Here is a 13,067-nt window from a genome sequence, read left to right on the forward strand (position 1 = left end):
TAGTAGATGGTTTTTCCTTTCCCCATCTTCCTCCTCTGTCAGTCAAGGCCATTGGTGTGCTCTGGACACTGTGGCCAGAAGAAATGTTAAGGAAGGATTTTAAACGTGTAATATCCATCTGTACCAAATTTCTGTGGAAGGTTTTCTTCGGAGGGTCAGAAGGAGTGTTTCAGCAGCCAGGAGTTCATGCTGATTGCTTCTCAGTGCTTAGATAATTCCACTCAAATGGCTTCCTTCTTGGCCTGGACATAAATCCCTGATCGGGGAGGGTGTGAGTTTTGCCAAGACTTGCTAAGAATAAAAGGAGGACAAAATGTTGAGATTAAAGGGCTTTGACTTGACTAGAGGGCGCTCTGTTTCCCTGCAGCACCCCTATGTCTGCTGCTGAAGGCCAGGTGGGGAGAAGGTGCCTTATACAATTGTCTAAATGTATTACACATGATGCTTGCAAGCCTTAGACCTGGCTTGGGACCACTGCACGTTAGTCTGGTGGTGCAACAGTGGTTTTGAGACGACACAACAGCAGAGTTTTGCCTCCCCTTCATGACCCTTTGTTGCCCTCTGATTTTCTCCTTTCTCATCCCTTCACAGTAGCAGCACTTGGGGTTAATGACCAATTCACATTTCTGCTAAAACTTAGCTTGGCCACACTAGCCCAGTCCCACCTTTCTGTTTTCTCCCAGACCCAGTCAAGCTGCCTGCTTACTTGGCACCTGCCATAGACAGGACCCAAAGCAATCAGTGTGGGCCCTGAATGCCACTTCAGGAGCAGGAAGTCAGACTTGAGGATCTGGTGCTAGAGCAGGATTCTCTACTGCATGTTCCCCTGCCCTCTCCTTTCACTGCTACACTTAAGGGTCCTCTTTCTCCCTCTCCTTCTCCCCACAGCCCTGTGAGGGGCTGGATCAGAACTTGCTGGAGAAACAGCTGATTGAGCTACACCAGCAGAACCAGCAGCTGCTGGAGGAGAAGAAGGAGATGGAACAGAAGCTTCGGGCAGAGATCCTGCAGCTAAAGGAACAGGTAGGTACAGAGTGGGAGTGTGGCCTCACGGAGCATGCACCAGGGTCTGCAGCACAGCTGGATGGGCCTCCTGAGAGTTTATACAGGGCGAAGGGTCTCCATGACAGGCACCCTGAAGGGCTGTGGCAGCAGTTCTTCAGGTGTGAAATCTCTCTGGGGAAGCAACAACTGCACTTGGGAGAGAAGCAGCTTGGCAGAGCTTTCATGGAGGAGACCTGACTCCAGGACAATCTTTTCAGGTCTTTCTGCTTGGGTGAGCTGGGGGCAACATTCTGGGTGGTCCATGCAGGCTGGTCTATGGAATGGCAATCTATATGCTCCCACCGCACCACTCTGGACGTGCGAGGCTGCCTCTGACATCCCATCAGGTTTGGAAATCTGCAGCCCAGCAAGGCTGAGAGAACAGTAACTGGGGACTGCTTGTCCTTCAGCCCAAATGGTTTTGATTTCCTGCCATGGGGTGGGGAGAGGAGAGGGGAACTCAGCTTTGGAAACCTTGTAGAGGAAGGGGGCAGAAAGCAAGGCTGCTGGAGAATACATCCAGTTAATTTAACATCCAGTCTGCCTTGCTGAGTCCTGCAGTCACAGTGCATGAGTTCTCCAGACTACTCTAGAAAAGGGCACCTGGAAGCAATGTGGCTCGTCCTTCACCCTCTTCCATATCTCAGGCTTCTGACTTTTGGTTTTAACTGCTAAAGACCAACAAAATACCCCCAATACCAGCAAACTGAAATTGGCATTTATCCAATAAACCACCAGAAAAACACTGGAAATGGTTACTTGTATCTAAGGACTTGTCTACATGGAGTAATAACGTGCTCTCTGAGGTTGTGATTTCTGAAGGGCATTAATGTGTTATGCATTAATTAGTCCACATAGACCCTGCTTGTGTGCACTGAAGGTTCCTGAGTGTGCTTTAAGGTATGCTGTTGAAACATTACTACTGTAAAGTGTAGTAGGAAACGTTACAAAGTGATTACTCATTGCAGTGTATACATTACTCATGACAGTGTAGGCAAAGAGAAAGTCTGAACCCTCCTAATTTTTAGAGATCTTCATAGAACTCAAAAATCGAAAACTGAAATTAATAACCCCTGATGAACAGAAGCCCTGTCCATGCCACTGATTTCAATGCATGCTTTCATTCTTGCCCAGTAACATTTCAGACCCAAATGTGAAAGGATCTCACCTGAATGTGAAAGAAGATGGAAGATTTAAAGGAGTTACTTGTGTACATCCCCTTTCCTCTTGTATCGTCCTCCTGGTCACTTTCTACCTCCCTCTATCTCCCCAAAAGCCTCCCTGCTTAGCCCATGGTAGGTGGGATGTGAAGCAGAGGCAGCTTGCTCCTTCCTGAGCTTGCAGGGAGAGAGGAGACTGCATCAGGCCTAGCATGCAGGATCACAGATGTGTCCTGTTTCTCCCCCAATATCAGGTCACCCACAAACTAGTGTCCCCACAGCAGTGAAACTTTGGGGGCAGACACATGGGAGTTCCAGACACTATCAGAATCCAAATGGCATTGGGAGTCAGAGTCAGCTCCCACCTGGCTAAAGCACTCAGAGCCCTTGGGGTAATCCATCCCAGTCTGCTGCTATCGACATGAAGAGAGACCGCCTTAGCCTCACATTCAATATGTCGTCACACATATTGAATCTATTTCCCCATGTTAGGTATCCTCACACCTTCCTGTCAACTGTCGAAATGGGCCATCGTGATTATCACTACAAAAGTTTTTTTCTCCTGCTGATAATAGCTCATCTTAACTAATTAGCCTCTCACAGTTTGTATGGCAACTTCCACCTTCTCTGTATGTATATCTATATCTTCTTACTGTGTGTTCCATTCTAGGCAGCCGATGAAGTGAGCTGTAGCCCATGACAGCTTATGCCCTAATACATCTGTTAGTCTCTAAGGTGCCACACCTCCTCCTGTTCTTTTAGCCTCAGTGCTGATTTGCGTCTGGCTTAGAGGCTTTGGAAACGTACTAGTGAACTCCTGACCCTGCTGACATCAGCGGGAGTTGTGTCCCGCTGGGATTTCACCCACTATTTTTGCTGGGTGCATATATAACCCTTATGGAGATGGTGGGGTGTTAGCAGTGGCTACAGCCCAGGCAGAGAGAGGGTAGACTTTATTCAGGCTTTTTTTCTTTCCAGTCACTCTGCCACTGTCTCTCAGGCCTGACCAGCAGCCCTCCCTGCTGTTGCAATTCTGGGTTTCTCCTGAACATGGACTAGCAAACACCATCAAACGATGTGGCGTTTTGGGATGTGGGGACAAAGCGGTGGTCTTCAAATCCATTTACCAGAGTCAAGACTGCACCCAGGTCCCCAGACATGAACGGTGAGGGTAACTGTAGCCACCTGACCTATGCTCCGCTGATGTCTAGGTAACCCCTAGGGCTCCATGAAAAGCAGGAGCTGTGCTTAGCGCACAGTCCAGAGCAGGATGGTGCTGCAATGGGATTGTGGGGGAGAGTAGCGGTTGCTATAGTGCCTTGTGCTATTGGGAACAAAGAGTTCTGTGTCCAGCAAGCTGCCTGCTGCATTGGGTTTGACCCGCTTTGCTTGTGTTTTGTCCTGAAGGAACTGGCCACGGCCAGATATGACCCTAGCTCCTGTTTACTTTCAAGGGTGCCTCTTTCATGCTGCCTCCATGCGGGTTCTTTCTTTCTTTCTTTCTTTCAGATTGCCAGCATTGTCCAAGCTAACGTCCGCATGGCAGAGGAGCTGAAACGGTACCAAACCTCAGATGACCTGGAGAAGAAAGTCAGCAAGATGGTAGGTCTCCCTCCTTCTCCTTCGCTGCTTGAATGATCACCTTATGCTGTTACCATTTGACTCTGGCTTCATGGGTAAACCCTGGGGCGTGCTGATAAAGGGGCAGTGCCAAGTAGTTTTGAGCCCAACATGCCAGTTGTAGGGTGTAAATGCTTTCACAAAACAACATGAACAGACAGAATTTCATGCATTGTTTGTCTGTTAAACAATATAAACACTGTGCCAGATTTAAAACCAGCGCAGCACCATTGTAGTCAGAGAACTCAGCATCATGGGGCCAGGGCATCTGAATCAGGAAGTGAAACTGCCCAGCCTGGTTTTGCTGTCCCACTAAGGAAACAAGCAGCATTAGTGATTAAAAGCTATTTAGTGTAAAACCCAGAGCACTCATGTTAGTAATTTAGGTACTGAGCACCTCCTGGAGTGTACTTAACTCCCACTGAACCCCATGAGCAATCCTCCTCCTCTTCCCCAGCATCTGCTGCCAGTCCACCTCATCCTCCTCTTCCCCTGTACTTTTGGACCGTCCTCTCTTTTGCAGCTCCAGGCTCTGAAGATTTTCCTTTTCCACCCATATGTAGCACCAACCGTGACCACAAGCAGCAGGGCTAGCTCCCCTTTCTCATTTGCAGCTGCTTTTAGGGCCCTCCAGGTTCTGCCGTGCAGTGAAGAGCCTGGACATGCATTAGAATTGGCTGGAGAGAAGGAGCCATGACCATGTGACCACCCTGCTGTGCCAGCGTGTGACTCTTTCCAGGTCAACTGTGGTGCCACAATATATATTTTTCAAGGGGTTGGTTGGGATTCTCCTCTTCCTCCCTATACTCACAGCTTGAAAATTCGCTTTCTGCCATTTGTTCCTAACGCATTAGACCTTTAAAAGGTCTCAGGGTCTATGTCTGCTTGGCAAAGCCAAACTTTCTGGGAAAGGTGCCTGCTGCATCTTTGCTTTGCAGCACCGGAAGTCAGGGACTTGAATCCACAGGGCTCTTACGATGTGTCTACACTGCAGTTAGACACCTGCGGCTGGCCCTGGTCACATGACTCCAGCTCGCGCTAAGGGACTGTTTAACTGTGGTGTAGACGTTTGGCCTCTGACCCTGCGAGTGGGGAGGATCCCAGAGCCCAGGCTCTAGCCGGAGCCCCATGAGCCTGAGTCAGCTTACCTGGGTCAGCCCTGGGCCAGTCTAATTGCCATGGAGACATGCCCTTAGGGGCTAGGCAGTCCTGACCTGCCACCCAGTAACCTGCTAACAGCTGCGGGAATAGCAGCTGAACTCTGAGAGAGAACCCCAGTCCTGGAATCTGATTGGTGGAACACTGGTGGTCCTGACTGGTCCCCAGCTTCTATTTCAACCCAAGCACAGAAACCAGAAGTTGTCCACACAACTGGGTTCTCCCTGCTGAGGACTGCTTCCTCTGAGATACCTGCTCACCTGACCCAGCCTGCTTCCTGACATGTGACTGCTGGTTTTACCCTCTGGCTTGCCTCAGACGCTGACCTCCTCCTATCTGACCTGGCCTGGCCCCTACTCCTGCTCTAACCACTAGGTCAGACTGCCTATGCCCCAGTCCTGACACCTGAGGCCAGGGCTGAGATGTCACATGCCAAGCTAAGGCTGGAGGGGTCAGTACTTGGAAGAGGTTTAAGGAAAATGTAGATGCTATAGGAAGAGATGGCAGTGACTCAGCAGGTGATGCTCTTCTCTTTGAGTCACTACTAAACCTGGGGCCCCAGCGGTGTGCTGCCGAAGGCCCCATAACATTTTTCATATAGTAGAAATGTTAACCCAGGTCCAGATCCTAAAAGATATTTTGGTGATTTCAGCAGGAGTTAGATGCCTAAAGCAGAATCTTGCTCAAATTCCAACTCGGGTGATTACAATCTAAAGTACCTCCCTATGTTCCCCTTTCTGTTTCAATTGGATGAGGCTTTCAGTTCTGCTTTTGTGCAGCATTGCTATGGCTGTTAAACAGCTGTCCTGTTCCACACCAGAGGGGGCTGCATATCTGTGATGGATGAATTGATTCTTATAAACCAGTGGCGCCCAAACTTTTCCTCTTGCGCCCCCTCTTGCCAGTAATGGAATGGGACCACGCCCCGGCCCCACACACACACCTGGGCTGGGAGTGGAGTTGCGGCTGGGCCAGCGGCTGAGCCGTGGCTGGGAGCAGAGGCTGGTGGCTGAGCCATGGCCAGGAGCCGGTGGCCAGGGAGTGGAACTGGGGCTGCGGCTGTGGCCAGGGCTGGAGCAGAGCTGGGGACAGAGCGGGGCTGAATGGTTCCTTCCCCATCCCCCCATAGGGGCTGGCTTTGGCCCTGCCATGCCCCCCGGTTGTTCCTCTACACCCCCTAAAGGGGCACCCCCCACAATTTGGGGACCACTCCTATAAATAGTTTGTAAAGCTCTTTGGCCTCTATCAGGATGAAAGGGATTATATTGCTAAAAGATCCTTATCATGATGTAATCTGCCAGTGATGGCTCCTGCCAACTCCAGCAGGGACTGCAGTATCCTATGGGAGTGGTGGGCTTTGCCTCCTAATTTGAAAGTGTTTGCTTTGCACTCAGGTTGAGCAGATGGAGTGGCAGCACCGGGAACTGCTGCAGATGCAGGTGGCAGCCCTGCGGAAGGAGTTTGCCCAGAAAGAGAGTCAGGTGACAAACAGCAAATCCACACCTCCAGCAGACGCTGCCCTGGAAACCAGGGAGCCAGCTGTGACCTCCTCCATGCACACTCTTCTGGCCAACGCTGCCCTGGCCTCCACAAACAGCACCGGCAGTGACCGGTTCACCCTGCCCCACAGTCTGGTGGGCCCCCAGAACACTGCGACGCCCAGGCCATTAGACATTAGCACTGGGGATGTCATCTCCTTCATTGACCCGCCAGAAAGCTTACCTGGAACTGGGAGCAACAGCCTGGAAAAGCTGGAGATTGTGGAGTTGCACCTGGACACGAAACCCACCATAGCGAACCAGGAAGCTGGCTCCCCACCAGCTCACGTCCAGGGAGCCATGGGACTGCTGCCTTCACTGGGTGGAGAGAAGCGGCTGGCACAGCATGCGCTGGCAAGAGAAACCAAAGCCAAACAGCAGCGGACAGTCTGATCCCACGTGGGGAACTTACACACACAAGCCCTGACAAACCTCTCTCTTCCTAAGCCAGTAGCCAAACAAACTTGCCAGTTCCCTGTTTTGTACCCAGTGCTTTAAATTGATAGATATACATGGTGCTGTCAGTTATTAAACTGCCCTTAAGTTATACATTTATCCATATATTTAAGTATGAAATTCTTTCCCTGGTGTATGTCTGGTGAGTACTGGACAGAAAAGAGTTACACACACTACTGGGCCCCGTTGACTTTTCTCCAACAGAATAGATTTAACCCCTGAATTGCCTGTTAATTACACAAAATAAATTGATCATGTCATTCCATGGAATGGGCGACAGGGGATGGATCACTTGATGATTCCGTGTTCTCTTCATTCCCTCTGAAGCACTGGGCACTGGCCACTGCGACATACAGGAGACTGGGCTATATGAACCTTTGGTCTGACTCAGTATGGCTGTTCTTATGTTCCAAATGTTCTGCACCATTCCCATATTTGGGCCAGAAAATGGCAGGTGTGTTCAGAGGCAGTACAGAAATCTGTCCCCTCAGTGTCACATGTTTATAGCAACACTGTTAACACACATGCTGCCAGTCCCCTGCCTTCTCATTGCTCCAGCAATCTGAGGAGCAAGACTCTGTCATGGGAGTCCCTACCCGAGTGTCCCCATGTGCTTGTTTCAAATGCTAAGCTAGACCTGAGGAGTTACAAGAAATAGTGCTGAGGATCCGTGAACCTGCCATCCACTCCCTGCCCAGGGGAGCCGTGGTGGTGGTTGCTTAGACAGGTAGAAATATCTCAGAGCAGTTGCACCTAGGACCTGGCTCTTCCCACCACTGCACCCTGAACAGCCCAGCAGAGCAACTGACATCTCAATATCTGCTGGTAGAGGAGGTATGTGAAAGACAGTTCAGCACAGAGGTGCCTTGGTGGGGAGAAGAGTGGACTGATGAATCTTTCTGAGCATCTCTATTTATCTCTGAGCTTCCAGCAACCGTAGGATTGGAACTGAGCCCTTCTTCTTTCGTATGGTAAAGGCGGTAATTAGTAGTGTTCACAGAACCAAATCCAGATTAGTAAACAGCTTCAGAAGTGGCTTGGTGTAAATCTGAGATTGGCCAGCAAATGATTGAAACGGGCACTGATTTACAATAAGGTTCATAGTTTGTGACTGGCATCCACAGTCACATTGTGCATCATCTCTCATCTTCTAGAGGTGTAAGAGATGACAGCATCTGCCATGCAATTTTCTGAAATAATTCAATGTGGACCATTGTTTCTGGGGTAGGTTGAAGCCTGAAAGTTTTTTTGTGGGATCGGCCAGCAGGTGTGTGTTTGGGGCATCAGCATTCTCTGAAAACGCTTTCCAGTGGCCCTAGGATTGAATGGGGATGCTGAAAGAGTTTACCCTGATTGCCAAAAGGCTTGCAAAAGTTCAGGTGTATCATTGGAAGGTTCAGGAGCTCCTCATGTATTGGTAAGTTCAAGTTGGCCATGGTTTGATTGTATTCACAATTGTACTCTGGATTTTGGGTGTGGGTGTCTGTGTTAGAGTGGGCAACCATTGATTTTAATGTTCCAGTTATAATTTTTATTGCAGCATTAAGCTGCACGTCCAAAGACTTGGTATGTGAGTTGCCCATGCACAATATTCTGCGGTTGAGGATACCCAGTGCCAGAGGCGCTGTTCGAAGCGTGTGTGCACCAACACTGCATGTTGTGCCTGCAAGTTTTCGGATGAGGCTAGTCCTTGCTGTTTACCTTTTCACATATTGTTTCCAAACAAGCTTTAGGAGCCAAGCTTCTGGTCAAGGTGACACCCAAGTACTTTCGACAGGGCTCATTTCTGACCCATTGACCTCAAAACATGACACTGAGTGGTTCCTTTGTGGTTTTGTTGTTTGTTGAAAGGCTAGTACCGAGATTTTGGAAGTGTTGAGGTGGAGCGTCCAGTATTAAAAGTATTATGTTGAGGTCGATGGCCAGGGTGTCATCACTTGTGGTAAGATCTTTGCCCTGTACTGCAAGATTGATGTTGTCAACATAAATGAATTTCTACAAAATTATGTCACGTAAATTGCTAATGTAGATGTTAACTAGCAGAGGAGCCAGCACAGATCCTTGAGATACAGCATCACTGGAGGTGCCTGCTTTGCTGATCTGCCCAGTCAGAAGGGCACGAGTATCTATGATAGCTCAACACTGAGGTCTGGAGTCACAAAGTGCTACAGCATTTGATGGGTCTTGATTCCCTGAGCAAGGGCCCATATCTCCATAACTGATCCCTGCAGGGATGGAGGTGGCAATCAGGGTACATCTGAATACATGGCAGTTGCCTCTGTCAATTCTACCCCCTAGGTTTGCTGTTTTGCGATATATTTCAGGAAGTGCACAGGCTACCTGGGGATGCAGTAGGAATGATGCACATGGGACTGATTCCTCCCTGGGGTAAAGTTGGAGTTAATAGATTTACACCAGGCATACACTTGGTCCTAGAAAGAGCTGTGTGCTTAGGCCAAGTTGAGGTGTGATTCTGGATGGCAAGTGCTGTCAAATATTCTTCTGATTTCCTGTGCACTTCCTGCTGGTGAAGGGCTGGAGAGACAATTCTGGAAATTTAAGTTCTCCTGTTTATCCATAGGTCGGATACTTCACTGTCAGCAGGAGGGAAACTTCCCAGACACTGCCCTGCCAATGAGTCTCAGCCCTGAGCTTGAGAGATCAACCTTTAGCAGCGAAAGGCCACACTGGCCTTGAGCTCTCTGCTGGGACTGCCCACAAGGGCTTGTCTTCACGTACTGCACCCCAGTAGCACTCAGGTGAAGACACTACTATGCCGGTGGGAGAGCTTTTCCTGGCAGCATAGTTAATCCACCTCCCTGAGAGGCGGGAGCTGTGGATGGAGAAGTTCTCCCATTGACATAGCACTGTCTACACGACGGGGCGGGGGTGATTAGGTCAATGTAACTATGTCACTCAGGGGTGTTTTTTACACCCTTGAGCGATGTAGTTGAACCAATGTAGGGCTGTAGTGCAGACCTGGCCTCAGTCATGTTATTCTAATGACGATAATGCTTTAGTTTCTCACTTACATTGCAACATGATTTTAGTCTCTGCTATATCCTTGAGCACCACTCGAGTTAGAGATGCATGCTCCACGCCAGATGACAGCTGGAATTCCAAGGGAAGCAGCTTGGAGGCGTGTCAGCCTCTCAACAACACATATGTAAGAATTTTTTTTTAACATGGGCTTAGCCTTCTTCTCAGAAATGGCTGAACTGTTTTAGCTGAAACGTTAAATAAAAACGAGGAAAAAAATTAGCTCCAGGTAGACACCCAGCATGGAAACTTCAGCCTGAATGGTTGAAGTTTGGTCAAGTTGAAAACGACTGAAAAGAGGATCTTATCGTGGAAAGCATTGGGAACCCTTACCTGTCGGTAGCGCTACCAGCTCAGTCTATAACAAAGTGCCTGGGGCTCCTTTCGGGAAGAAGCATAAACTATTTAGAGGGAAACCCAAACCTAAAGCCTGGATCAAAACACTCCTGAGGTTTAAGGGAGCAGGAAGGTGTTGGCATTGGAATCCAACAACAGCTCTTCTCTAACTGGCTCGCTCTGAACATCTCTCAATTTTGAGATGGTTGAAATCTGCCCCTGGATGTGAATTTTGCAGCGTGGACCCATTGCTGTTGTAACTATTATCAATCATAAAACAGTCAGGATGATAAGGATAATAAGGAGACAACCTACTGTTGCCTATCTAGGCTGACTTTTCCTATGTATCCTCAAGATCTGCAATCCCCTAATGCCTGCTCCCAAGTCTCCCTCGTATTTGTCAGTGTGTTGTTTTAAGAGTCCTGGCTCTCTGGCTAGCACTGTAAAAATGGAGGAAAACAACAGGCTCTGAAAGACCTTCTAACAGTCACAACTGTCTTTCTGAGGCCCTTGACAGCCTTATCAGAGGGCAACAAGGTCAGCAAAACATTTAAAGGGGGGGAGACACACTAACAAAATTACACTTGAAGCTGCATCAGCAACGCTTCCTTCCATCACACTATATCAAATCTCCCAGTCTTATTCTCCAGCAACTGTAGGAGCAGCAAGAGCTTCAGGCCCAGCTGGAAATGGATACACAAGCTGGCTATTCTGGTGCTGCCCTACCCATTGCAATCCCCGTCCTCTCCCAAGAGGACTGTGCCGCCCCCCCTATGATCACAGCTGAAAGAGGTGGGGATCGTTACCTAGCAGTGGATTAGTTAATAAAGGGTCCAGTCACCCAAATGAAAGGCCTCCTTTTGCCTCCCTTAAAGAAATGTTAGTGTTCTGCTGTAATAGCCACAACCCTGGTGCCATTTGGGACTGTAAAATATCAGTATCAAGTTATCCTGCAGTTACCCCAGAGTGTGAGAACCAGCCCCAGGGCAGACTGCTATGGGAAAACAGAAGGGGTCGTGGGGCATCCTGGGTCCTGTCCCAATGCATCCAGCAATCCCTGTGCTTCCATCTGCATTCGGTGCCATCTTTCAATGGTTTGTGTACTGCACAGTCTGCCTCTGCAGTCTGCAGGAATGGACACCGAACTGTTGACCAATACCCTACTCGCTCTGACTAACACGTCACAAGTGGCAGTGGAGTTACTCCTGAAACTACAAAGGCAAGAGGAGTGTGACATTGATCTCGCCACACGTAGTAGCTACAACAGGAGATTGCTTGTGGCACTCATGGAGGTGCTGACCACAGTGGAACGCTGCTTTTGGGCTTGGGAAACAAGCACTGAGTGGTGGGATCACATCATGATGCACGTCTGGGATGATGAGCAGTGGCTGCAGAACTTTCGCATGAGGAAAGCCACATTCATGGGACTGTGTGATGTGCTTGCCCCATCTCTGCAGTGCAAGAACATGAGAATGAGAGCTGCCCTGTCACTGGAGAAGTGCGTGGCGATTGCATTGTGCAAGCTGGCTACTCCAGACTGCTACCAATCTGTCACTAACCAGTTCGAAGTGGAAAAGTCGACCATTGGACTCATGTTGATGGAAGTGTTCTGGGCCATTAATCGCATCCTGTTCCGAAAAACCATGACTCTTGGCAACATGCATGACATTATGGATGGCTAGGCACAAATGGGCTTCCCTAACTGCAGAGGGGCAATAGATGGGACGCATATTCCAATTCTGGCACCAGACCACCTAGCCACCAAGTACATTAATCACAAGGCGTATTTCTCAATGGTTCTCCAGGCGCTTGTGGATCACTGTGGGCGTTTCACTGACATTAACGCAGGCTGGCCCGGAAAGGTGCATGATGTACGCATCTTTCAGAACACTAGCCTGTTCAGGAAGCTGCAAGCCAGGACTTTATTCCCAGACCAGAAGATCACCGTAGGGGAAGTCGAAATGCCCATTGTGATCCTGGGAGACCCCACCTACCCCTTAATGCCGTGGCTTATGAAGCCATAGATGGGGCAACTTGACAGCTGCAAGGAGTAATTCAACAACAGGCTGAGCAAGTGCAGAATGACTATTGAGTGTGCTTTTGGCCATTTAAAGGCCCGCTGGCGATGCCTATATAGGAAGCTGGACCTGGCCAATGACAATATTCTTATGGTTATAGCTGCATGCTGTACACTTCCCTCAGGGCTGGACCACAGACACTCAGCACCTGGAGGATAAGTTTGAACAACCAGAGACCAGGGCTATTAGCGCAGGGCCATAAGGATCAGGGATGCCTTGAGGCAGTAATTTGAAGCTGAAAGCCACTAATATTTGTTGCTATGCTCAGGATTGCAGTGTTTATAATGCTAGGAGGTGACTGGTGCACATGATGCAATAAGGGGGGTTTAATATAATTGGGTGTTGCCTTGCAGTGCTCTTTTTGCTTCAATTAATGGAATAAAGATTGCTTTCAAAGCAACATCATTATTTTATTAAAAGACAACAACCAGAGGAGAGAGTCAAACAAAAAAAAAAACATCAGGAGGGAGGGGGATGGAAAGGGAAGGTCCCAGGGGGAGGAGGAGTCCCAGGATGGCTACAGATTTGTGTATATCCAGGGATCATATCCAGCCTTCTCCTTTAGAGTACAGTGCAGCGGATACTGTACTTCAGCAGGACTAAACTGTAGAGGGATGGGTGTTGAGTGCAGTGGGTAG

The 13,067-nt window shown here is 49.0% G+C and overlaps 1 protein-coding gene across 3 annotated transcripts in view; it reads left to right on the forward strand.

Moving 5' to 3' along the window:
- The window catches only part of LOC311531749 (uncharacterized protein), a 106,145-nt gene extending 99,070 nt beyond the window's left edge, over nt 1–7,075 (forward strand). For all 3 annotated transcript variants that reach the window (XM_084649419.1, XM_084649420.1, XM_084649418.1), the window contains 3 exons: nt 889–1,023; nt 3,714–3,806; nt 6,377–7,075. In XM_084649419.1, the coding sequence (XP_084505545.1) occupies nt 889–1,023; nt 3,714–3,806; nt 6,377–6,913 (765 nt within the window). In that variant the 3' untranslated portion in view covers nt 6,914–7,075. The remainder of the gene's footprint in view (nt 1–888; nt 1,024–3,713; nt 3,807–6,376) is intronic.
- The last annotated feature ends 5,992 nt before the right edge of the window (nt 7,076–13,067 follow it).

Source organism: Lepidochelys olivacea (genome assembly GCF_965140295.1).
Source record: "Lepidochelys olivacea isolate rLepOli2 genome assembly, chromosome: 15".
Lineage (NCBI taxonomy): Eukaryota > Metazoa > Chordata > Testudines > Cheloniidae > Lepidochelys > Lepidochelys olivacea.